General features: G+C 50.6%; 8 protein-coding genes across 8 annotated transcripts; 6 read left to right on the top strand and 2 right to left on the bottom strand.

Annotated features, from left to right (window-relative positions):
* Positions 1-44: 44 nt before the first annotated feature.
* Positions 45-5,921, bottom strand: M431DRAFT_508990 (hypothetical protein). The gene has a single exon (XM_024919209.1). The coding sequence runs from the start codon at positions 5,719-5,721 to the stop codon at positions 469-471; it is 5,253 nt and encodes a 1,750-aa protein (XP_024773626.1). The 5' UTR covers positions 5,722-5,921; the 3' UTR covers positions 45-468.
* Positions 5,922-6,394: 473 nt separating this feature from the next.
* M431DRAFT_88345 (hypothetical protein) lies at positions 6,395-7,039 on the top strand (the record flags this gene model as incomplete). Its single annotated transcript, XM_024923897.1, has 3 exons — positions 6,395-6,571; positions 6,632-6,943; positions 7,010-7,039. The coding sequence occupies 3 exons, from the start codon at positions 6,395-6,397 to the stop codon at positions 7,037-7,039; spliced, it is 519 nt and encodes a 172-aa protein (XP_024773625.1).
* A 1,070-nt stretch (positions 7,040-8,109) lies between these two features.
* Positions 8,110-10,196, top strand: M431DRAFT_495902 (hypothetical protein; the record flags this gene model as incomplete). The annotated part of the gene is made up of 6 exons (XM_024917428.1): positions 8,110-8,206; positions 8,296-8,494; positions 8,587-8,642; positions 8,705-8,908; positions 8,976-9,563; positions 9,628-10,196. The coding sequence occupies 6 exons, from the start codon at positions 8,110-8,112 to the stop codon at positions 10,194-10,196; spliced, it is 1,713 nt and encodes a 570-aa protein (XP_024773624.1).
* Positions 10,197-11,424: 1,228 nt separating this feature from the next.
* M431DRAFT_495901 (hypothetical protein) lies at positions 11,425-13,163 on the top strand (the record flags this gene model as incomplete). The annotated part of the gene is made up of 3 exons (XM_024917427.1): positions 11,425-12,069; positions 12,138-12,319; positions 12,371-13,163. 3 exons carry the CDS (start codon positions 11,425-11,427, stop codon positions 13,161-13,163), a joined length of 1,620 nt encoding a protein of 539 aa, XP_024773623.1.
* A 605-nt stretch (positions 13,164-13,768) lies between these two features.
* Positions 13,769-15,077, top strand: M431DRAFT_87896 (hypothetical protein; the record flags this gene model as incomplete). The annotated part of the gene is made up of 2 exons (XM_024923845.1): positions 13,769-14,837; positions 14,890-15,077. The coding sequence occupies 2 exons, from the start codon at positions 13,769-13,771 to the stop codon at positions 15,075-15,077; spliced, it is 1,257 nt and encodes a 418-aa protein (XP_024773622.1).
* A 167-nt stretch (positions 15,078-15,244) lies between these two features.
* On the bottom strand, positions 15,245-16,405 carry M431DRAFT_88109 (hypothetical protein; the record flags this gene model as incomplete). Its single annotated transcript, XM_024923872.1, has 1 exon — positions 15,245-16,405. One exon carries the CDS (start codon positions 16,403-16,405, stop codon positions 15,245-15,247), a length of 1,161 nt encoding a protein of 386 aa, XP_024773621.1.
* A 560-nt stretch (positions 16,406-16,965) lies between these two features.
* M431DRAFT_86772 (hypothetical protein) lies at positions 16,966-21,712 on the top strand (the record flags this gene model as incomplete). Its single annotated transcript, XM_024923715.1, has 3 exons — positions 16,966-16,999; positions 17,075-19,899; positions 19,967-21,712. The coding sequence occupies 3 exons, from the start codon at positions 16,966-16,968 to the stop codon at positions 21,710-21,712; spliced, it is 4,605 nt and encodes a 1,534-aa protein (XP_024773620.1).
* On the top strand, positions 21,592-22,145 carry M431DRAFT_447871 (hypothetical protein). Its single transcript, XM_024915242.1, has one exon. The coding sequence runs from the start codon at positions 21,745-21,747 to the stop codon at positions 22,054-22,056; it is 312 nt and encodes a 103-aa protein (XP_024773619.1). The 5' UTR covers positions 21,592-21,744; the 3' UTR covers positions 22,057-22,145.
* The last annotated feature ends 775 nt before the right edge of the window (positions 22,146-22,920 follow it).

Raw genomic sequence — 22,920 nt, 5'->3', positions numbered from 1 at the left:
AAGAGACAAGGTTAATTACAGTATTGTGTAGTACTGATATAATCATACAGATCTTGAAAAGGAAAAGTCGACTATTACTATTCAACTTCCCACGCGTATTCTATCATTTACAGGGTAGCAATGCTTCAAATAAACAACCTTAGTACAAGAAAGGACGAGATAAAAGCCATGGGAGATTATTCGATTTATGCGCATTTCCAATGGCAGTGCCTGTGCCCACCAAATCTAAACGTAGTAATCAACCTGCTATCGCCTTTTGAAAATCCCAAACTCCCTCGTCATGATAATGTCCCCCACCGTTTTTTTTTTAAAACACATGCAGTAATGTCTCCCTCGAACACTATTGTAACTTACAACACAACACAACAAAACCATGGTACCGTACTTATACACAATGCTGAGATTACATTGGATGGTAGTGAATCCAACCACAATACTCGCTTGACAACAGCTGAGTTGCGTCCGCTATTATCGTTTCCTCGTGTCTTTGCCCTTCTTCTTGCCCTTCTTCTTATCCTTTGGCAGCTCCAGTTTCGTGTGTTTCAACTCCTCGGTCATGATAGAAAGCATATAGTCATCAACGTTGCCCATTCTTCCGCCCCAAGCATTATACTCCTCAATTACGTCGATACCGGGTTCGACTGGCCCATCCAGTATTCCAATGCCCCCGTCAAAGATCGACTTGCCTGCTGGCGTTCCTTGGCGCGCTGTCGAAGTGCCCGAGGTAGCTCCACCGGCCTTTTCCGTAAAGTCGGCATCGTCGGCCAGGATCTCCTTCTCTGCCACGCGTGCGGCGGCGACATCTTCTTTGTCTTCCGCTTGCTCAAAGACGCGGCCGACACGGCGCTGATCATTGTTGCTTTCCGATCCGCCAAGGACAAGGTCAAGAGCGGCATCTGCCGCAGCAACGCCTTCGCTCATAAAATCGACCTTCTCGCCAAGGACATCTCTGACTGAGGGTCGGTTGAACGAATCCGTATTAAACTCGCCCTCTTGAATAACAACATCGTCAAGCATCTGCTTTTGTGATGCTTTACGAAGAATATTCGCCTCGATCGTATGCTCGCTGACGAGACGGTAGATGTGCACGTCACGCGTTTGACCGATACGATGACATCGGTCCTGACACTGTTTGTCCATAGCCGGGTTCCAGTCTTGGTCGTAGAAGATGACCGTGTCCGCGCCCGTGAGATTGATGCCCAGACCTCCTGATCGAGTAGACAGGATGAAGCAGAGAATGCGTGAATCATGGTTGAACCGATCTGTCAAGATTTGGCGCTGCTCGACTTTGGTAGCGCCATCTAGTCGGAGGTACTTGTGCCCGTGAATATTTAAGAATTGCTCTAAGATGTCGAGGACTTTTGTCATTTGGGTAAAGATGAGGGCGCGGTGGCCGCCAGCCTGCAGCTTGCGCAGCAACTTGTCTAATGCCTGTAGTTTGCCGCAGTCGTACTGAAGAAGACGCTTGTCGGGAAACTGGATGGTGAGACGCATTCGAGCCTCGTGCCAAGGGTCTGCAGGGGGTTGCTTGGGCATAAAAGGCGCCCATCGCACCGGTGCTGATAGCTTGAGGTCTTCGTCGGTAAATGCCTCGACACCGTTTCGACCCAGAATAAGCTGGTTAAAGTCCCGAGTCACCACTGCGGGCGTGACGCAGGAGAATTTTTCTATGGCAGTCTTGAGGCTATCAGCTCTCTGTTCGAGGGATGGAGTTAGTGCCTGTACAAAGGCCGAGTCGGAATCGAACCATTCCATGATTTTTCGAGGAACTCTAGGCCGGGGCTTGCGTAGACGGTCATGGGCGTTGATGTTTAACAAGCTTATGACGTTGCTGCCATATATCGGCCTTTGTTGCCGACGAAGGGCGTTGAGGTAGACGCAGTGTTGCAGTTCCTCAAAGCGGCCCCACCGGGCAGCACTCTCAACATAGGCAATATTCGACTCTACCGTAGCCGGGTCAAGGGTTGTGTAGGCATTCTGAGCTCGGCATTTCTGAGCCTCTCTAAGATCCATGAGGACGCGGTGGGAGCTCAGTTGGGCTACACTATCCGCCTTCGTGGTAGATAGATGCTCATGCTGAGTGGGCACTAGGTTGAGAAAACCCAAGTTGACAGTGCTCATGGGACTGTCTGCAACCAAAGACCGCTGCACAACTCTCACCGTATCCTGATAGTCTGCGACTATAGATTTGCGCATGCGGAACGATGTCATGATGGGACGGTCCACAAACAGGTCAGGATGGTTGCAGACTTTGCGCAGCTGCATCAAACAGTTGATAATGGAGAGATAATTGCCGGATGCCAGCGTATCTCTCGTCTCGCTGCGTGCTAGGAAGCCATCGTACAGTTCACGCTGGCGCTTTGAAAGTCGACAGAATTCGACATGTTCGTATTTGGCTGGCATTTGCTTCTCCACGTCGGCTTTGAGACGTCTGAGAAGATATGGTCGCAGAACCTTGTGTAGCTTTGCAATGATGGCCTTGGCCTCGTCATCCATTTGGTCTCTCCCGTTCTCCAAGATCTGTGATTCAGGTTTGCGAAACCAGTCATGAAACTCTTGCAAATCTGCAAATCCCCCGACGCCGTTCTCCGCAGGCATAAGGAAAAACAACAGCGACCACAGCTCGGTTAAATTATTTTGAAGCGGAGTTCCTGTGAGGAGCAGGCGTGAATGTGTGTTAAACCCTAGCAGCGTCTGCCATCGCTGTGATTTAAAGTTCTTGATATTATGTGCTTCGTCAAGAATCATATAGTGCCATCGGCGTCGCCTAAATACCTGTTGATCTTGAAGCACCAATTGATATGAAGTAACGCAGACGTTCCAAACGTCGTCGTTGTTCCAGCCTTGACGTTTCCTCTTCCGCTCTTCTTGAGAGCCGTAGTAGGCCAGTATCTTGAAGCCAGGACACCACTTCTTGAATTCCATTTCCCAGTTGAGCATTACACTGGTGGGCACGATAACCAAGTGAGGACCCCAGACTTCGTGACGACAGGCAAGATGCGCTAATAGCGCAATGGTCTGGATCGTTTTACCCAGACCCATCTCGTCTGCCAGGATGCCATTGGTATTGTTTGCATACAGGCCAGCCAGCCAGTCGAGGCCTTGTCTTTGGTACTCGCGTAGTGTTCCCCGCAGGAGGAACGGAACTTCTATTTTATGGGCTGCGGATTGAGGTGTTGAGACTCGGGCCACGGTGGTGGGTGATTCTCCCGGTACAGTCTCTTTCAACGGCAATACTTCGCTATCGGATTGCTTCGATTCTAACTTGGTGTCCATGGTTGTTGTGAGTGATGTACTCGGTGAGGTATCAGAATGGACATCCGTAGCTCCTATTTCTGGATGAGTGTCTTTCTCTGAAGCTGCTGTGCTTGCAGGCTCTTCCGACTTTGACGCATCGCTGGCTGCAGTGTCTGGAGCATCTGTCATCGCTATGTCCCGATCAACGTTTTCTGTATCAACGTCGACATGGTCTGAAGGAATTGTAGGCTCTTTGCTTTCATCATCATGTTCCGTCCCGCTTTCCACGCCATTCGGCTTGGTTTCCACCATAGATGCCGTATTATTAGCACCATCTTCGTTATCATCTGCGCCATCACCATTGATAGAATCCGGGTGGCGGACAAGTGACATTTCATCATCATCATCCTCATCCCCCATCTCAAAATCTGGCTGTGCGATTTCCGGCTCAGGTGCATCAACTTGACCGCTCGTCTCGTCGTTTTCGGGACTTTCAGCCTTGGCCTCGATTTTCTTCATTTCTTTCAACTCTGATTTTCCAAAAAAGAGTCCCAGCAGACCACTGGCCTCTTCTTCAGATCCCGACTCATCTGTTGACCCTTCATCCCCAGACTCGCCACTACCATCAAAATCACTAGATCCTAAATCGTCATCCATATCCACTGATTCATCACTGGTCTCGGCGTCTGACCCTCCTGCATTGTCAGGGCTTTGGCTCGCGTTCTCGGCAACTGATTCTGCTTTCTTAGGTATTTTTAGGTCGGGTATGTTGGCGTATTTCGCTCGTAGCTGTTCCTGTGTGAGGCCCTCGTCTGCTACGTCTTTCTGATCTTCATCATCTTCATCTTCGGAAGAAGACATCATATCGCTATCATCGCCGTCGCCGCTGCTTCCATCAGTCTCCGCGGAAGAGAGACGAGACCCATCTTCGTCTCCTTCATCGTCGCTAGCGCTGTCGCTCAGATCATCAAAGCCATCATCCTCGTCGAAAAGAGATTCAGAATCCATGCCTCCGGCGCGGCGAGCCTGCAATTTCTGCTCCGATAGACTGACGGCCTGGTTAAGAGCGGCTTTGACTCTTTTCTGCTCTTCTGCCTCCCATTGTGCCAATCGTCGTCTGTTAACCTCTGCACGGACATTTTCCCAAGTACCAGTGAGAGATTTGAGAACAACCCGATACTGTGTTAACCACAAAGCCCTTGCTTCCGATTCTATCTCTTCGGCAGATTTGGGTTGGCGCCTTAGCCATTCTTCACGACAGGCTTCGGCAAGCTTTTTGGCTGTTGATCGATGGCGCTGTTGTTCTACTACCATGAGCTTTCGAAAGTTGGCAGCAGCTTTTGTCATATGGTCTTGTCGAGCCCATTGCCTTGGTGGCTCCTCTTCTCCTTCAGGCACGAATAGGGAGCAGCGTTGCATCGAAAGAAGCCCACCCGGCTCGACCTCCCTTTCAATGCGGAGAACTATGCGCGCATCATTCTGTGCCATTTCGTCTGTATACGGTGGCCCATCCTCAGACGCCATGAGACCGCCATCTTCTACCGGAATATCTCCCGCTCGAGTCCAGAAATCGTCAAAGTCAGTCCCAATGCGTGGTCGTTTGCGAACCTGGTCCGGATGAACCAGCGGAATCACACCGAGCCGGGATGAGACCCTCAGCTTGACTCGAGGTGACTTGCCGGAGCTTTCGAAGGTATTGTGTTTAGTGATGTTGCCTGTAGCGTCTTGTTCGGCCGCAGCAGACACATCACTGAGCCGTGTTCTTCGCGTGCGCGTGGAGTGTCTGAGGGACTGTGGCGGAGGCGAGGGAGTTCGTCGGCGTGTGAGTCGTGAAGATGACCTGGGCTCTGGAGCAGCGCCTCGTCTGGAAGCGTATCTCGAGTTCGATTCGGACGCCGTGGTGCTGGCTGGCGTAGCCTTGCCCGAGGGCTTCTGCTTGGATGCGTTGCCTCCTGCCATCTTGCTTGATTTGCCATTAGTCATCGAGCTCTCCTTGGGTGTGGTTCCTGTCGATCCATTCGTAGAATGTCTAGTATTGCGCTTCGGATTCAGGTTGGAAGGCTCGGCCGGGACGGGTAACGAATTGTTGATACGACCGGATTTGCGCCGCCCGTTCTCAGTGTACGATGTTGGGCCGTCAGCCTCGATCTTCTTCCACGGTGGCGAGATGGGCTTCAGCTTGCGAGCAGCCGGCAGCGGCGGCGTCGCATTCCGAGTCCTCTGTCTCTTCGCAGGCCGCTCGCTGTCGTCGAGACGGGCATCGTCCATGGCTTCCGCTTGCTGTAGCACGTGGCCATTTGCCTGAGCCGGCGTCGCGTCGTGCTGGGCATGGCCATTCGCATGAGATTCGACGGCAGCTTCCCGATCCTCGGGCTCGACGGGCGGCGCGTCACTGGCGTGAGTGTTTAGGGGTCCGTCTGCTGATGAGGCAGCCAGAGAGTCCGCGTCGAGGATAACATGGTCTGGCGACGCGGTCTCGGGCATAATAGCAACGTGGAGCTAGGGGACGTCGCAGGCGTAATCTCTGTGAGGCTATCATTTGGCGGGGAGAAATTGACATCTACGAATTCGTGGCGATTTACCGAACATTCGGACAAAGTTTGCACATGATCAGAGGCCTGGGCGGAGCGCTGCAGCGGATTTTGCGAGCAATTCCAGTCTCTTCATCAAAAACTTTTGAGCAGGAAGAATCTCGACGGCGCCATGGTACCTAAGGTGGTGCGGAAATGGGAGCAAAGGGCAATGGAGGGGCTGCAGTACATGTCGGATACTTGCGGTACCCATGGTGCGGCAGCTACTTTGGTGCGCTGACTGCGCGTTTTTGCGTTGGTGGGGCCACTAGCTCTTGTACCTCCAAGTACCGCAGTTGTTAGGCGGTCCGATACAAATCCCGTGTCGTAATTCCCTCCAGCTGCAGAGAATCTTGGGCTCGATGCCTGAGGCACCAGCTGTGCAGGTCGATTGTCGTTACAACCTCAAATCTAACCAATTCGGTAGACTGTCAAGGTCATTATACGGAGAGCAATCCCGTTACGCAGCAATTGGGCGCTGAAACAACAGTCAATCCGCCCAAGGTGAGCGCCGAGCCAATCCCACAATCGCAAGACGATTGAAGAAAGCGAACCGTCCGACCAACTGAGCTCTCCGATCTCTGCAGATGCTCCCACAACGACTTGTGCGAGCTTCGGCTCTGCGCAATGCCATGGCTGCCAGCCGAAGGCTCCCCACGATTCAGCGACGAGGCTTTTTGCCATCCCAGTTCTCCGACAAGAAAGTGATTGACGAAAAGTACCCCGATTTCCCGCGACTCAGCGAAGCTCAGGACCCTGGAATGGTTCGTAACGACCCAGTGTTGATTGGATAAAACGCTCGAGAATCTAACTGCTGGCTGTAGAACGGAGGCTACATCAACCCGCCTAGAATCAAGCGACAGTTCCGCGACCCATATGCGACCTGGTGGGACCCTCAGGAGCGACGAAACTTTGGCGAGCCGGTTCACGAGGATAACGACATGATGGGTATCTTCTCCCCTTGGGAGTATACGTGGACTACTACGGGACCTGGTCTGATCATGGTTGGAACATTCATTGCCGTTTTCCTCGGAGTTTCAGGGGTTGTCTACCTCAACTACCCTGACAGGGTTGCCTTCCCCAGGGAATTCGAGAATGGCCTGGAGCGGGAATTGGGTGGCCCTGGAGCCGTAAGAGTAAGTAATATGTCGATGTAACGACTAGATTTCAAGTGGGAATTATGCTGATAGATGAAATTATAGGCACGAATGGCTGGCGATGAGGACCCGTAAGGTAAACTGTTAGTTTGTACATAATCAAGAATAAAAACTTTTTCTTACATGATGCTCCTTTCTCTTTCTGGGACAGACATTCGCACAGCCTGGATATTCGGATGGCCAATCTACAATTGAATCCTTGGACTGACTCCTTTCAGTATATGCAATATTGCTCTTGGGCCTGCGCTAGGGGCATTCTATGACACGGCGTTCTCGCTCGTGAATATATATCCAGCCATTACCGGTATTAGCTCTGATCGCATCGACCATGAACCAAAGAGACGGGAAGGATTCTATGCATAGTGCCTTGTTTTTGCTCTTGTAGTCGATGCCGATCAAGATTATGCGTCAAGTGCCTCATTGTAGTACTTGACGTGAGGTACCCTATGTTTAGGCTGATATCCATTCGATGAACCCATAGAAGACTCGTCAACCTGATTATGAGACAATTTATTACATCTACGTCAAAGCAAGGTCATTTACTCCCGAGAGCACCATCAGCTCATCTCCCAAGAGCTGAACTGTCTTGCTGCAGATGCCGTTGCCACCGGCGATAGGTGCATGCTCTGCCGGCCTTTTACTGACACGCCATATTGGGGAGGCGGTCTCCTTATCACGGGGTCTCCCTCTAATCCCCTGCTTTTTGCTGCTTACATTTTCTAACTCTCTGAACTTTAATCTTTCTGCCCATTATTTGCTTTCTTCTAGCTTCCCTGGCAACTAGAACACCGCAGGAAACCGCGAAGAAGCGACGTCTCGGGAGGATAAGCGAGCCCAAAGGCGAGCAATTCATCACTTGGCGTGCGCAGTTGCCTTATTTTTGAAGTCAGTCGCTTTATTGTGGCGGAAAAAAGACCTGCGAATGGACCGATAGCGTTGCCCTGCCACTCGATACTCGCCTATCTCCAGGCATGATTGTGTGTGCGAATCTGATTATTCTCTCCCCCAACTTAACCTTGGAATAGCAAAGGCCATATTTGGACTCTTCGAGACGGCTCTTTGGGGCATCTTCTTTGCATTCGATTGGTTTTTTTCTATACTTCTTTTGATCTGCTGGCTGTGTATTTCCAAAAACCGTAATTACAATGCGGTTCGAAGATTGGGATATTCTGCTCTTCCCCCGGGATTGCAAAGTCCCCATCAAAGAGTTCAAGGTGGCTTGTCATGTTATTCATGATACAGGTATGTGTCCTTCTTTCGGCAGTTTGCGCACCCGGACTTGGTCAATCGACGAGTCCACATTATTTGAGTTGCGTGGTTAATGGTCGTAGAGTTCACCAGCCCTCATGGCTCTTTTGGGTTGCCCACGGTTTGCTGCTTCATACCGAGTTTACCCTCCGGAACCCCATTCCAAGTCTCGATCCATTCTTGGTCCTCTCCGATTGTCAGCCAGTTTACCAGATGCTACAGCAAATTTGGCGACAGTGCCAACTTTGAGGCTCGCGTATTCGTTGATGGACAGTTGGTTGCGTATGTCTTGATTTCGCTTTCGATGCCATTCCCTCACAGGCATCTCGCTACTTGATACGGATTTGACTGGCTGATATTAAATTTCTTTATAGGTCTGCACCTCTAGATAGAGAGGGCGACTGGCCGCATGTTGTCATCCATAGCTTTGGTAGGAACCACACCCGTAGCAGATGCTGACGCATTGCATTTGCTAATTCGTGGCCGCCATAGGGGTTTCAAAGAACGGAGATCTTGAACCTCTGAGGTTTCCAAGCTTCCGCGAGGAGCTTCTTCGACAAAATCACTGGAATCCTGCCGATGACTTCGGTCGCATCAAAATTGTCATCAGTGAAGGTTTCCCGCGGGATTCTCTTTCGATGCCCATTGAGCGGGTCAAGAATGTCGTAGCATTCTCTTTTCAACATGCGCCTCTAGGTATATTGATTTGACCCTCTCCATGGCTCTGTGTCGTTACAAAACTGACACGCTGAACCTTTTCTAGAAATACTTGAAGCCTCCTGCATCGCCTGGCCGAATCCTTCCATGTGGCGACGAGTTCCAATTGTTGCATCGAGGGCGGTCCAAGCGTATCCTTCTGACGATACTGACTCCCACGCTCATTCACCTAGAAGAAAGTACAGCCGCATTACTGCAACTCTGCCATCTTCATCGACTGAAAGCTTCCATAGTGCCATGGCCAATCGATCTATACGGCTCGGGCATAGGAAATCTGGCTACCAGAGTGGTAGCAGTCGCTCTACCTCTGGAAGCACCAGCACTGGCACTCTAGAGAGTATTAACGATTCAAATGCATATTTTGAGTGGCTTAATGGAATGGGGACGGGAGCGAACGATATGTATCGATTTGGCGAAGAGCAGTTATTCCCACCTACGGGCCAAACAGGGAGAAAGCCTGCCAATGTTGATTTGCAGCCTTACATGCCAATTAGCAACGGCATGGGGCCTTACTTGGATCAAACGTTGGAGCTGCAGAACTTTCGACATGGAGTTGGTCGTGATCAATTTGAGTATCTAAACCCACCCGCTGAGATCTCAGATATTGAAACTAGCCGCTACAGGGATTCGCAAGGTATGGACCGAAGTAAGGCAGTCATTCATCCCCTCACGCAGTTAATCTGATCATTGATGCCTAGGCCTCTTCTTGCCTCGATTTGCAGAAGATAATGTGTTCTCGATTGATGTCTCGAATTCATTCGCACACTCGTTGCTTAATCAACCAACACCAGCTCATCTCCTGGCAAGCAATCTTCATGCTACCACCCCTAATTCTGCATTGGGGCCACACAGGGAAGATTACCTTCAAGCCCCAGGTCAATCTCCTTCAAGCATATCATCGGCATCAAATTCTCACGAGGATCGCGGCGAAGTGCGCAAAGGCGCTCGCCGGCCGTACAACGCACGCAGTATCAGCTTACAAGCCGAGTCAAATTGCTCCCGAGAACATCGATCGGCTCGCCCAGATATCAGCCAGCAGATATCTTCTGTCGAGGACTATTTGTCTGCTTTGGAGAGCGGTTCGGTGGTAGTGGAAAACGCAGCAGCGCACTCGATTGAAAAGGGAACAAAGAGGCCTCGTGATTCTGCTTCTGCTCCCGCAAGTGCCGTCAAGAGTGACGATAACCAAAAGCGACCAAATCCTAGAGCTCACCTTACAGCTTTGCTCTCGCATAGCCCGACCTCGACGGCCAATAAGCTGCCTTGAACGTTTGGCTATCTTATCCTTGTTCTCACGACTGTCTGGTGGAGCAACCCCGAAATGTAGCAGGAAGCATATGTATCAACAGGGGTTTTGTTGGAGAGAGTAGAGTAATTTCTGGGCATCGATAGCTCTTTTCGCCCTGTATCCTACTGATGCGTAATGATTATCAGAAGAGGAATGAAAATATCTTATAAAGGCCGTTTGATTTGCCACTGATGCTTCTTAGTTTCGAATTAGCAATACCTACATTTTGCTATATTACATTGACTGAGGATAAATAGCCCCTGAATGCAGATCCTATGAGAGAGCATAGCCACATATATTATCTTGGATCACATAGCCTATGTTCCTTTACTCAAATCAGGATAGATACGAAGACAGTCTAGAATACGATCTAACCGTATGCCGTTGCATGTACTCCCAGTCGGCAAGCGTCTGGTCTTTAATAATGATCACTAAGGATTAGTAGCAACGCCGCTTCCGAGGTTAACAATGGATCCCCCCCCAGATTGTTTTTTACAAAATCCAGCATGATTTGAGTTGTTGTACATGGTGCTAGTTGAATACGGGGCGGAAGTAAGCCGTCCGGATTGGTGAACCCTCCTTAGTAAGGCTATCCGAACGCCATCGGCTATTTAGAACAATACTAGCTGGCATCAACTTCTGAACCCCAGCAAATAGACCAGGTTTGCCGTGCACACGATCCGATGAGCGGTCCGAGACAGCTCAGTCCGTGGCGGATAGATCTCCGTTGTCTTGTGTTTATATAAGTTTAGTCAGCGGGATGGAGGTTACATTTGCATGCTCTGCCCCCCTCAGATGTTGCGGACTTGACTAGGACTCGGGGCGAGTAAAACACCGAGGTGCGACTTTTGATGCTGGCGGCATGTCGGGACGGCATTTTTTGTGGTGTTTTGAAGGGGGACGAGGTGTTGTTAGCTTGGCGGAGATGGCTGGGTTTGGTGGCGCAAGGGATACCTGGAGCTGAGATAGTTTGTCTGGAGCTGAGAGAGGTAGTATGTGTACGGCTTTTTAGGGGCTTTGAAGGAAAGTATATAAAAAGAAGAGATGGTGTCGGAGGTGAGAAGATTACTGAACCATCAGCGACTTCAACTGCTAGCTTTGAGGAGATATACAACGAAGAAATCGACGTTTCTGGGTTATCGATCTCGGCGGGTGTTCAGCTTGAATTACACTGCCCCATAGTCTTTCCGGTCCAGTTATCGTCACAATGGGTTCTCACAACATGCAAGGTCACTCTGTTGATCTATCCAAGTATGATAAGCTCAATGCCGCCCAAGCTGGACACTTGCGTCACTTCCATAATCTCGCCAGCCAAATGGATGGCGAATGGCATCACATGGGAACTCAGGAGCCGATGCAAGAATTCCTCGATGCCTACCGCTACCAGCTCGCCACCATGGCATACGGCACCGGAGCAGCGCATTATCACCGTCTACCGGCCCTGAGAAGCCCACTCAAGTCCCTCATGCGTCGTCTGATCCACAAGATGCTGCGGAGAGAGGTATGGGCTTACTGGTTCAACACGAGTCTCTCCGGAAACCGAACTGACCCTGATCGAACGGAGTTGAGGAAGCCTTGGGCGGATCCAGTCGTCAGAGAGAATATCATGTACAGCGGCCATCTCTTGCTGATGACGAGTCTATACGCTATGCTCTTTGACGATGATGAGTTTGAGAAGCCGGAATCTTTGACGTTTGTTTGGGATCCTCTATTCTTTGGTTTCGGGTCTGAGTCTTTTCATTATGATAACCGGAGCTTGCAAGATGCTATTATTCGCGAGATGGAGAGGAATGGTTGGGTGGGTGTTTGCTGTGAACCCAATCTGGTGTTTGTCGTCTGCAATCAATTTCCCGTAAGTCTCTTCGCCAGAGTGACTTATATGAGGTTCAATGAGAGCTAACCAATTCTTTTCTACAATAGTTGATTGCGATGAAATACAACGACGCTAGAGATGGGACCGACGTGTCTGGCGAGGTTTTGGACAAATACAAGGCGGCTTGGGATAAGAAAGGCATGGTCTCTCCCAGCGGGCTATACGTCGACTGGTACTTTGTTCGACAAGACATGACGTTGCCACCGAAATCCGTTGGATGGACTGCATGGTGAGTTGGACAAGCTGATGCAAAGAAGGTTCTTTACTGATATTTACACAGGGCAAATGCCTATATGAATACGTGGAACTCTGATACCGTGAAGTCGTTGTACGATCAACAAGTATACGGCTTCATCACGAACATCGACGGCGAGGTCCAACTCCACGAGGATCGCATTGCCGAAGAATACCGAAAGCTCGTGGAAACTGAAAATGCGGACAAAAACGACGCTGCCGTTCTTGCTCGAGCTCGAGAAAGTGTCGCTGCCCTCCCGCCGTCGCCATTCCCCTTCTCCAGGCCGACCTTTGGTTACGTTGTCCAATGGCTGTCGGAGCTAGGCAAGAAGGAAGAGTTGGATGGCCTACTCAAGTACGCCGACGAGCATCTACAGCCAACGTGGGAGAATGGCGGACTGTTCTATCCTAGGAACGACACCAAGACGAATGAAGCTGGAGAATGGACGCACATGGATCCATTTTCGGGAAATGCGTCGATTGGATATGCGCGACTGAATGTGCCGGATGGACAGAAGCAGATGTGGGAGAAGTCTCGACGGCGGGGTCATGCGGCAACGCAGCCGTGGATTGACGGCATTGATCTCGGCCAGGGTATTGATTGTCTTCGTGGAGTTTGGGATCGTGAAGAGAGTGCTTTGGTGTTGACTATGAAGACGTGGGATAGCCGAAGGGTTGATGCAGCTCCGGTGGCAAGCAACTTGCCTGCGGGAACTTGGGCTGTTTTTGTCAATGAGAAGCTGGTGCAGCAGGATGATGTGAAGGAGGGCGGAGATTTGAGTGTCGAGGTGGAAGTTGGTGGTGAAGAGGTGAATGTTGTGTTTAAGAGAGTTGAATAAGCCAGCGATCTTGTGTGTTTAAGAGGATTCATCTATAGCTTTAGAAGGGAGTATGTTATGCTATTGTCATAATCTCACTATTTTTTTTCTATGAACCTAATAATATGTTGCTATCGTTATTATATTTGAGAAATATAATAATCTAGAACTACTAAGTACCGGCATCTATGCTGCTGATGTGATAGTCGAAGTCCTTATTACTATATGGAGGCTTAATGCATGCATCTTAGTAGGGTGTCATCGTAGCTCTCCCGCGTACGTCATTCAGACTCACTCACCTAGAGCTTACCTTGTAAGTCGCCATTAGCTCTCATAGCTTCCAATAGCTTCTCGGAAACAAGCTACGACAGAACAGCATCGATCATCCCAGATGAAGAGAGAAAAGAATAAAAAATAAGTTTGGCCATCAATGCATCCAAAACATCGCTAAAGCATCAAACATGTCAAATACGAAGATCCCAACTCTCGGTCACGTGGAGCTGAAGCCTGTCAATTGATAGCTCATAAGCCGTCGCAAGGCGCTTGAGCTACCCGGTCATTTGGCTTTGTTTACATCACCGCCCTTGTGCAACTGAGAGCAGATTCAAGCATTGAACATCAACAAGATGCATTGGGCCTCAGCTTCCGCAGTCGTGTTTCCGGCGCTATTGGCGCTCTGTGCGGGCCAACAACAGCAACCGCTTTCCGAGGTCGGTCACTCAGATTCATCGGCAACTTCGCAGCATACCGGCGCGGTAGACGCTCCGTCTTACCGGGATAAACTGCTCCAGCTGCTTGAGTCGTTGGTTTCCATCCCATCGGTCAGTGGTAAAGAAAATGAGGTTGGCCAATTCCTCGTCGATTATCTGGAGCAAGAACAATACCATGTGGCCATCCAATTCATCGCTCCGCCCAAGGACAATCCAGATGTGCCCGACAGATTCAACGTCTTGGCCTGGCGCGGAGAAAGAAAGCCCAACTACAAGGCATTGGTGACGAGCCACATTGACACGGTTCCTCCTCATATTCCCTGGGATATTGAGGGCGGCGAAATCGGAAAGCACACAATCATCAAGGGCCGCGGCACAACGGACGCCAAAGGCAGTGTTGCCACTCAGATCTTGGCGGTGAACGAATTGCTCTCCACAAACAAGAATGTCAACCCTGAGGATATCATCCTGCTCTTTGTTGTTGGGGAGGAAACAACTGGCGACGGGATGAAGACCTTTAGCGCTTCTCTCGAGCATATGAACCCGCCTCTAAGCTTCGACTCTGCCATCTTTGGCGAGCCTACCGAGAACAAGCTGGCGTGTGGCCACAAGGGCGCTCTCTTCTGCACTGTCGTGGCCAAGGGGAAGGATGCTCACAGCGGCTATCCAGAAATGGGAAAGTCGGCCAACGAGCTGATGATTCGAGCCATGAACAAGATATACGACACCGATCTCGGTTACAGCCCTCTCTTTGGCAACACGACGTTCAATGCTGGCCGATTTGATGGCGGTGTTGCTTCCAACGTGATTCCTGCTAGGGCTTTTGTCGACTTGGCAGCCCGCGTTGCCAGTGGCTCTGAGAAAGAGGGCCACAAGGAAGTGCAGAAGAAGATTTTGGATATTTTGACTGAAGTCGATGATGAGGCCTTCACTTTTGAATGCACACATGGATATGGACCTTATGAAAGCAACTGCGATGTGGAAGGTAAGTCTATGACAGCTATATCTCATTGGATATGATCTGACCTGCAACTCAGGATTTGACCAAATTGTTGTCAATTACGGCACGGACATTCCTAATCTCGATGCTGACTACGTCCGATATTTGTATGGCCCAGGCAGTATTCTCGTTGCTCACGGTGATCACGAGTACATCACTGTTGGCGACTTGGAGCAGGCGGTTGAAGACTACCAGAAGCTGATTCTCCACGCTCTGAACCAATGAGGAGGGTATTAAAGTAATTGATTTGGATATTAGATATGTATGTTAAAAGATAATCTAATGACGCTGTGCACTAACGCTGGTCTTTTTCTTTTTTTTCTAACCCTGTGCCATCCCTTCCAAGGGCATGTGGAATGCCTGCTCTTGTTTCTTCCTCCTTTTGTTCTATATTAACCAACCACCTTTGCCCACCGTTTAGGCAAAATCTTGCTAAAGTCAAAGGTACCATCGGGTCCCTTCTCCACAGCACCCTTCTCCGTCACGACGACATCGATGAACTCTGCAGGAGTGACATCAAAGGCAGGGTTCCACACATCGATCCGCTGGTCAGCCGTTGCAACGCGAACCTTGTTGTTACCATCTACACGACCATCTGGCCCAACAACTGCGCCGGAGATTTGTGTCAGCTCCTCCCTCTTACGCTCTTCAATCTTGATACCATCGCCAGTCTTTGTCTCCAAATCAATGCTCGTGGTTGGAGCAGCAACGATAAACTTGATGCCGTGGTGCTTGGCTAGAACGGACAATTGGTAAGTGCCAATCTTGTTTGCAGTGTCACCGTTGCGAACGACACGATCAGCGCCAACAATGACGGCTGCAATGTTGTTCTCCGCCTTCTTGGTTCTGAAAAGAGCAGCTGCCATGGAATCGGTAATAAGGGTGCTGGGGATGCCCTCGTGGACCAGCTCGAATGCTGTCAATCGGCTGCCTTGGTTGTAAGGTCGAGTTTCGGTGCAGAAGGCGTGCTTGAGGTATCCCTTGGACTGGAGCGTGCGGATAATGCCAAGTGCTGTTCCATGGCCTGAGGTGGCGAGCGCGCCGGTGTTGCAGTGTGTAAGCACGGAAATCTTCTGATCGGGCGAAGCGCCGGCCTGAGCCTGAAGCCATTGTGCGCCAAAGTCTCCGATCGAAAGGTTGCTCTGGAGGTCCTTTTCGAAAATTCTTTCCGCCTCTTCGATGAATGCTTGCACAATCGCCTCTTTGCCCTTTCCATCAGCCGTTCGAATTGTCGCCTTGAGCTGGGTGATGGCGTTGGTCAGATCGACGGCTGTTGGCCTGCTCTGCTTGAGGTAATCCAATGCTTCATCAATCTGAGAAATGACTTGTTCATCTGAAGTGCCCGAAACGGGGTTGTTGTGCAGTTCAACAGCGAGTCCCAAGCTGGCTACGATAGCAATGGCCGGGGCGCCTCGCACTCGCATCGTAGCGATGCTGTCGAACGCCTCTTGGCGAGTTGAGACGGTGTCATAGTGGAATTCGTGGGGCAAGAGGAGCTGGTCAAGGACCTCCAGCTTGCCTCGTTGGTACTTGACAGCTTGTAGGAGCGACATTGTGATATCAAGTTTGATGGTTCGTAAGAGAGAATGAATTGTATTGCACTTTTTTTTTTTCACATGAAAGTCTCGGTGCAGATGCGTCATGCCCCTCCTTCAGAATTCTGCCACCCCTCCTCCGCCAGTAACGTGCTTTGGAACCGCCACGATGGTACCTGGAATGCGGCTTACATGATTGACTTCGTCTGATAGAATGTCTTTATTTGCATTGAAACAGACAAATATACACAATTCACATTTACTAAAGCAATCTGCACATTCTCAACAATATGATTTCCCATGTAAATAAAGAGAAGAACCAGATATTCACTGTTTATAGAGACTGGAATTGCATCATTTCCCTGCATCACAGCTGTCTCACCGCCCAAAGCCCGGAGTAACGTAAATCCCGGCCTGATGAAGCTCCCCAACTGCTATTGGCAGCATTCAGACCTCCAGTCAGGGGTCACCCTTGTCGGCGATGCACCTCGACTATTGCGGCCAGCTCTTCTGTCGCATCGACATCCCGCACGTCTCAGGCGGTCGACAATGCAACAGACCGAGACGACCTGGTTGCCATGGAACAGCAGACGTCGACGTCAACGGTAACAGGTAAGAGCACCTAAATCACTGCTCTGAGACTTTGAATCCGGCCAACTAATTCAAACGGCATTGCGACCTGCGCAGTCGAGTATTTCGATCCCCACGATGTTTACAAGCTCCTGGCCCCAGGGCTAGTCCCCCGGCTTCCCCTGCACAATCTCAACTGGCAGTCTCACTCCGGGCCGCTACGATCAATCGGCACGCTCCATGTTGAGCTGATTCGGGGGAGTCTCGAAATCCCCGAGCTGACCTTGTCACCGACATCGCGGCGTTCGGGCAGTGTCTCGCGGGCGGGCGACGGATTGCGATCACGCAGCGTGAGCGTCTCTACGGACTCGGGAAAAGCTCCGCCGTCGCTTCGTTCGAAAGCTAGTGGGAATCTGCGGCGACACCAGATCCCGGGACTTCGTCGAACCCCTTATCTCAAGCTGCTGCTGGTACGATGCGATGACAACGACTCATACAAGAACTCGGTGCGAGCCGAGGTTCGCGAGTGGGTCAAGAACCATACCTCTCCTGTGAGCACCTCGAAGAAGGGCACTGGCCAAGAGAATCACGATGCGTTTGAATGGCTCATTGTTCACGTCGTCCTCCCCAACACCGCAGCTTCAACTCAGCCGAGAAGCAGCGGAAACTCGGCCTCAGCGGAGAAGAGTGCGGCCTCGCGATGGCGCCCAGGGACCACCCCTTTATTAGAGAAGCTTCGATCAGACTTCAACGAAACGACAAAGGGATCTCAGGATCATGTTTCGCAGATTAGGATCGGTATCAACGACGTACCGTACGATCTTTTACCTAGGGTTGTACCAGCAGTGCCATCAGGTTACAAAGAGACAGAAACAGATGCCGAAAACGCCTGGAATGATTTAATAGCGAAAATCAAGAGCCTGATACTGGCCTCGTTTGACATGCGAGTAACTCAGTATGAAGAGGATATTCGGGAAAAGGACGCACAGCGAACCCTACCTGGCTGGAACTTTTGCACTTTCTTTATCCTCAAAGAGGGGTTGGCGAGGGGGTTTGAGAGCGTTGGTCTTGTAGAAGATGCGTTAGTTGGCTATGATGAGCTCAGCGTCGGATTGGATACAGTCCTACATGAGCAGCTGGAGTCAGGCTCACCGGAGAGACACGGTGGTGAAATGCTGGCATTTACCGAAGAGCTCAGAGACATTGCCGAGAAAGCGCTGGATATTGCTGCCGGCGATAGCAGTGATGATGGTAGTGACACCAACACGAATGTAGCAGCGGAGATTAGAGGCCCAAATTTCGACGAGATAGCCATCAGCTCGACAACAAAGGCATACCGGGACATGATCTTGGCGAACAAGGTGTCGGTATTCGACTTTAGATGTTACATCTTCTCCCGCCAAATTGCCCTGCTGCTCAGGCTTGGCAACGCGCTTTCTTCCAAGGAAGAGCTCATTGCCATGCTCAAAAACCAGCAGGAGTCTATCCTCTACGGGGAAGCTCCTATGGCATTGCCGCCGCCAAACAACAAGGACGAGCCGGAAAATCTCATCACGTTTGCAGAGATATGTCAGCGGACGCTACAGTTTATCCCTTCTGTTTCGCAGATTTTGAGACGAGACGTCATCTTGGGGCTAACAGCAAGCAAAACACCAAGCCGCAAGCCCCCTAAACTGAGCCTTTTGGCAGAAGAAACGGTTGACAATATGGTGTCCTCATTTGCCTTTTCTGTTGCCCAGCAAATTCTTGCTCAAACCTCAACCAAGGCGCTGCCAATCCCGCCGTCTTCGCTGTCATATGGAGATGGGCTTGAGCCAAAGTCTTCTATCCCTGAGCCCAAAACCATGATCCACCCAGCTCGCAACTCCTCGCTACTTCCAAGATCTGGAGGAATTCCGCCGCCTCCGCTTAGTCCAGGTTTCTTCCCTGGACCCGGCAGACAATTCCCAGCCGGTGATGGGACGAACAGCTTTCTTAAAAACGGCTTAGAGGACTTGGCAGCTCGCCGAGCTGAACTTTACATGCTTTCCAGAAGCATCCTCTCGAGCCTTGGTAAGAAGCGCAGCTGGAGCGACGGCTGGGACGAAGCCCCTTTGGTGAGGGGAATTGGCATGGATGAAATGGAAGACGTGGATTTGAACGATGATAATGACAAAAGCAAGGACTCTGACACTCCTTCCTCGCCGGAAGAGGCATACGCTCCGTTGATGGCGGGTATCGTCAACCCCGTGCTGCGGACTGCAGTCGACAACAAGGAAGACTTCTATCGCCTATTTGAAATTCTTACAGACAAGGCCATGCGCCATTTCACGGTAGCCAACCATGATCATGCGGTTCACTCCAGCATGGCGGATTTGGCCGTGTTGAAAGTTCATTTGAAGGACTACAAGGCTGCTTCATCATACTTTTCACTCACCACTCCCTTTTTCGGAGAGAGCGGCTGGAGCTTACTCGAGCTATCAATGCTCATTATGTATTGCCAATGTTTGGATGAGATGAATCCAAAGGGCGAACATGTTGGTGTTGCGTTAAAATTGTTGACCATGTACTGTGCCGCGGAAAAGGAGCGTCTGCAAAAGAAACCGGGGTTTAGGAGTTTCTCACAAGGCAAGACGTATCCGGATGCATGGCCAGTAACTGGCATAGTTGAAAAGCTTACACGGCTGGCCAAATCATTGTCAAAAGAGGTAAAGATACCCATGGAAAACTTCTTTACAGATGTGGAACTGGATGGGTTTCCAGAGTACGAAGACAACCAAGACGGCTGTTCTCTGAATATAAGCATCAGGAGCCTGCTGCCAGAGGATATCTCGTTCGATGCCGCAAAAGTGCGAATCACATCTGTCGGTGAGGGACCAAGCAGAGAGCGATTGTTTGAGGCAGCAACCGGTTCACCTATCACCTTGGCGCCTGGTAAGAATAAGATACGAGTGAACTGCAAAGTAAGTAATGCATTCAAATCACTTATAACCTGTGTTTTGGAAAAAGACTAACAAGATACCCCTATAGTCTGTGGCTTCGGGACATTATAAAATAGATCGACTTGTTCTTTCAGCAGAAAATCTCGTTTTACACTTTGAGCGGGATATCAACGCTTTCACATCCAGCACAACCGACATATTCAAACATGCCGATGTTATGCTTTTCCAGCGTACTAGCACATTCGATGTTGTCATGTCTGCTACAAAGCAGACATCCTTGGACAAGAATAACTCTCTTGACCTAGTAATACACACCGGGTGGAATTCCATCAAGAAATGTGAGGTACGAGTGAAACCAGCTACTGGAGGCCTGCGTTTCCTCACTACGGAGGCAGCATTTGTGGGATCTTCAATGGAGTTTGCGAAGCCTCCCGAAGCTGGCGTGTTTCATTTTGACGCCGTCGCCGCCGACACGACAGTTACGATACGATTCCCATACTCTGTAGAGCAGGACGTGGGAGATATCTTTGCCAAGATTGAGGCTACATACGTTACGGAATCTGACGAGACATATCACCTGGCCAAATCTCTAGCAGTTCATGTGGCTTTGGCACTCGGCGTGAATGTGCAAGACGTCTTCAAGCACCAAGCACTCTTTTCTCGGTTCAACGTGTCGACAGCATCATCTAGCCCGCTACGGCTCTATAAGAGCGAGCTCCTAAGCTCGGATCTCTTTGATTCTGTATTTGGCGTGCCTCCGGGAAATCCCGTCTTCATATTTCCAAAGCAGCCAGCGAGCTTGCTGTTCAAGGTGAAGAGGATACCGGGAGTAAAGCCGATGCCAAAGGGGGGCAGGACCTTGTATCTGAAGCTTGACTACACCTTACTGGAAGTTGAGATGGAAGAACTGGTTAAGCGGTCTCTAATAGAAGCCCTGGAGACGACACCCCTGAAGCAATATTCCAAGTATGTTGTGGCAACAGTTTGGCAAGAGTTAAAGGCCATATTACAGCCGCGAGACCTTGAGCAAGCCACCCTGCTGGGAGAGCTGGCAATCACTAATTTGAAGGATATTGCATGGGAGAAGCACTTTGGAGGAATTGGAGGAGCACCTGGAGTCGGCGAGAATGCGGCCGAAGGGTTGTCGGCGTTTGTTCGAACTTGGCAAAAAGCCAACAGCCGTCTCGCCATACCAAGAGACGGCGTCATCGACCCGTCGTCGATTCTCATCCCGGTGGAAATACCCGCGCTACCAGTCCTCCACACGGCAGACATCCGCCTGCAGAGCCTCATCCCAAGTCCCGTGGTGGGCAGCGCAGGCGGGGGGCTCCCAACCGTCTGCACGAACCAGATGCTCCCGGCGACGCTGCACCTCAAGTGGACGCGGATCTGGGACACGGACTCTTCTGTTCGCAGCGATCAAGAGTTTAGCTATGAGGTCACGGCACCTGCAGATACGTGGCTCCTGGGTGGGCGTCGAAAGGGTCATTTTGTCATCCCGGGGCCGTCGGCTTCGTCGCTGGCGCAGACCATGACGTCGACGCCAGAGACCGAGGCTGAGATCCCGCTCATCCTGATTCCCCTGCGGGAAGGCTGGCTGCCGTATCCGCTGGTCGAGATCAGAGAGGTCGTCAATGCGGATGGGTTGGATGGTGGTGGTCAGGCCACGGCGCAGGGGTGCGAGGTTGACTTGAGGAATCTGGGGGAGACGGTGCGCGTCGTGGGAGACAGGAGCGGTATGACGGTGAGCCTTGATGCGAGCGGCCCAGGGGGAGGCCCATTGGTGTTTGAGAGCGAGCGGTTGGCCGGGTTCAAGGGCAAAATCATCGAGTGATGGCATCATTGGGGGGTGTTTGGTGATCTCACATGGGGGGAGGAGGATTGGCATGGTATTTTTTGGCCACTGGATGGGCACGACTTACGTATGTAACGCATATCATAGAAACACTGTACTGTACGGACGGTAATTTTTTCACGTTTCCGTGCCATTCCTTTTTGTTTACCTTGCGATTTTTGTCCTTGCCTATCGCTATCCCAACGGGACCCAGTCCGGTATTCGTTTCCGTTAATGATCTTCACAGCAAGGTTCTTCACTACCGCAACTCGAAACCTTACGACGAACAGGGGTGCTTGCAGCGAAAAAGTTTCCAATTACTAGCAGATGGAGAAAAAAGCTAAAGCAAATGGAAATCAAGCTTGTGCCAAGTTACGGGAAAAAAGCACGCCTGGGATTTGCTTCCTTTTTTCCCATTCTTACCTGGGAAGTCCCGAAACGCTCACCATGGACGATCGGCGCTCCCTGTGTTTTATTACAGAACTACGCCATAACGCCATACGCCCCCCTTTTTCTACCGCATCAGTGCATGAAGGAGGATGCAGGAAGGGCCAGGGCTGGGACTGTTGAAAGGCAAAAGGGGATGTGTGGGGAAAAATCATCCGACTGATATTCATGAGGAGAACATGTAGAATGTTCTTGAGCCCGGGTATTATTTCTTGAGTCGGGTATTATTATCTCCGTTCTACGAGTACACTTTATTCTGTCGTCTGAGTTCCCAGTTTTGATAAGGCACCTCCCCTCCTCACCCCCTTGAGCTTGCATATGTAGGGAGTTGTTATTACTGCATGACAACCTCGGGGACATTGCAGTAGCATAGGGATCTTTTTCGTTTTTGTCTTCTGCTTCGGCTTTGCTCTCTTTTCCGGCTGCTGTAGAAGGTTACCCCTTGGGCCTAACCCAGCGATATGCTGCATATGCGTGGCGTGCGTGCGTCATGTGGGCGAAAGGATATGCATTCCCACCCCCCCAAAAGAACGATTGGCTCGTGTAATACTGTAGATGGTTACAGGAAGTGGTAATCCATGGATGGTAAATGGCGATTCTCGGTGGGGGAGGGGAGACCTTGTAAATGGCGATAGGATGGACGCGGACCACACACGAACAACATCCAACCAACTAAACTTTCAAGGGTTCCTTTCTTTTCTATCTACAGTACGTTCACAGTACAGTACAAGGCTAGGCAAGGCAAGGTATAGAACAGGAAT

This window comes from Trichoderma harzianum, assembly GCF_003025095.1.
Source record: "Trichoderma harzianum CBS 226.95 unplaced genomic scaffold M431scaffold_7, whole genome shotgun sequence".
NCBI lineage: Eukaryota > Fungi > Ascomycota > Sordariomycetes > Hypocreales > Hypocreaceae > Trichoderma > Trichoderma harzianum.
The sequence above is the reverse complement of the archived record's forward strand: the minus strand, read 5'-3'. Positions and strand labels throughout refer to the sequence as shown.

Excerpts from the sequence above, each read along its gene's own strand:
- M431DRAFT_508990 (XM_024919209.1), bottom strand. The coding sequence starts at position 5,721 with ATGCCCGAGACCGCGTCGCCAGACCATGTTATCCTCGACGCGGACTCT.
- M431DRAFT_447871 (XM_024915242.1), top strand. The coding sequence starts at position 21,745 with ATGGGGGGAGGAGGATTGGCATGGTATTTTTTGGCCACTGGATGGGCA.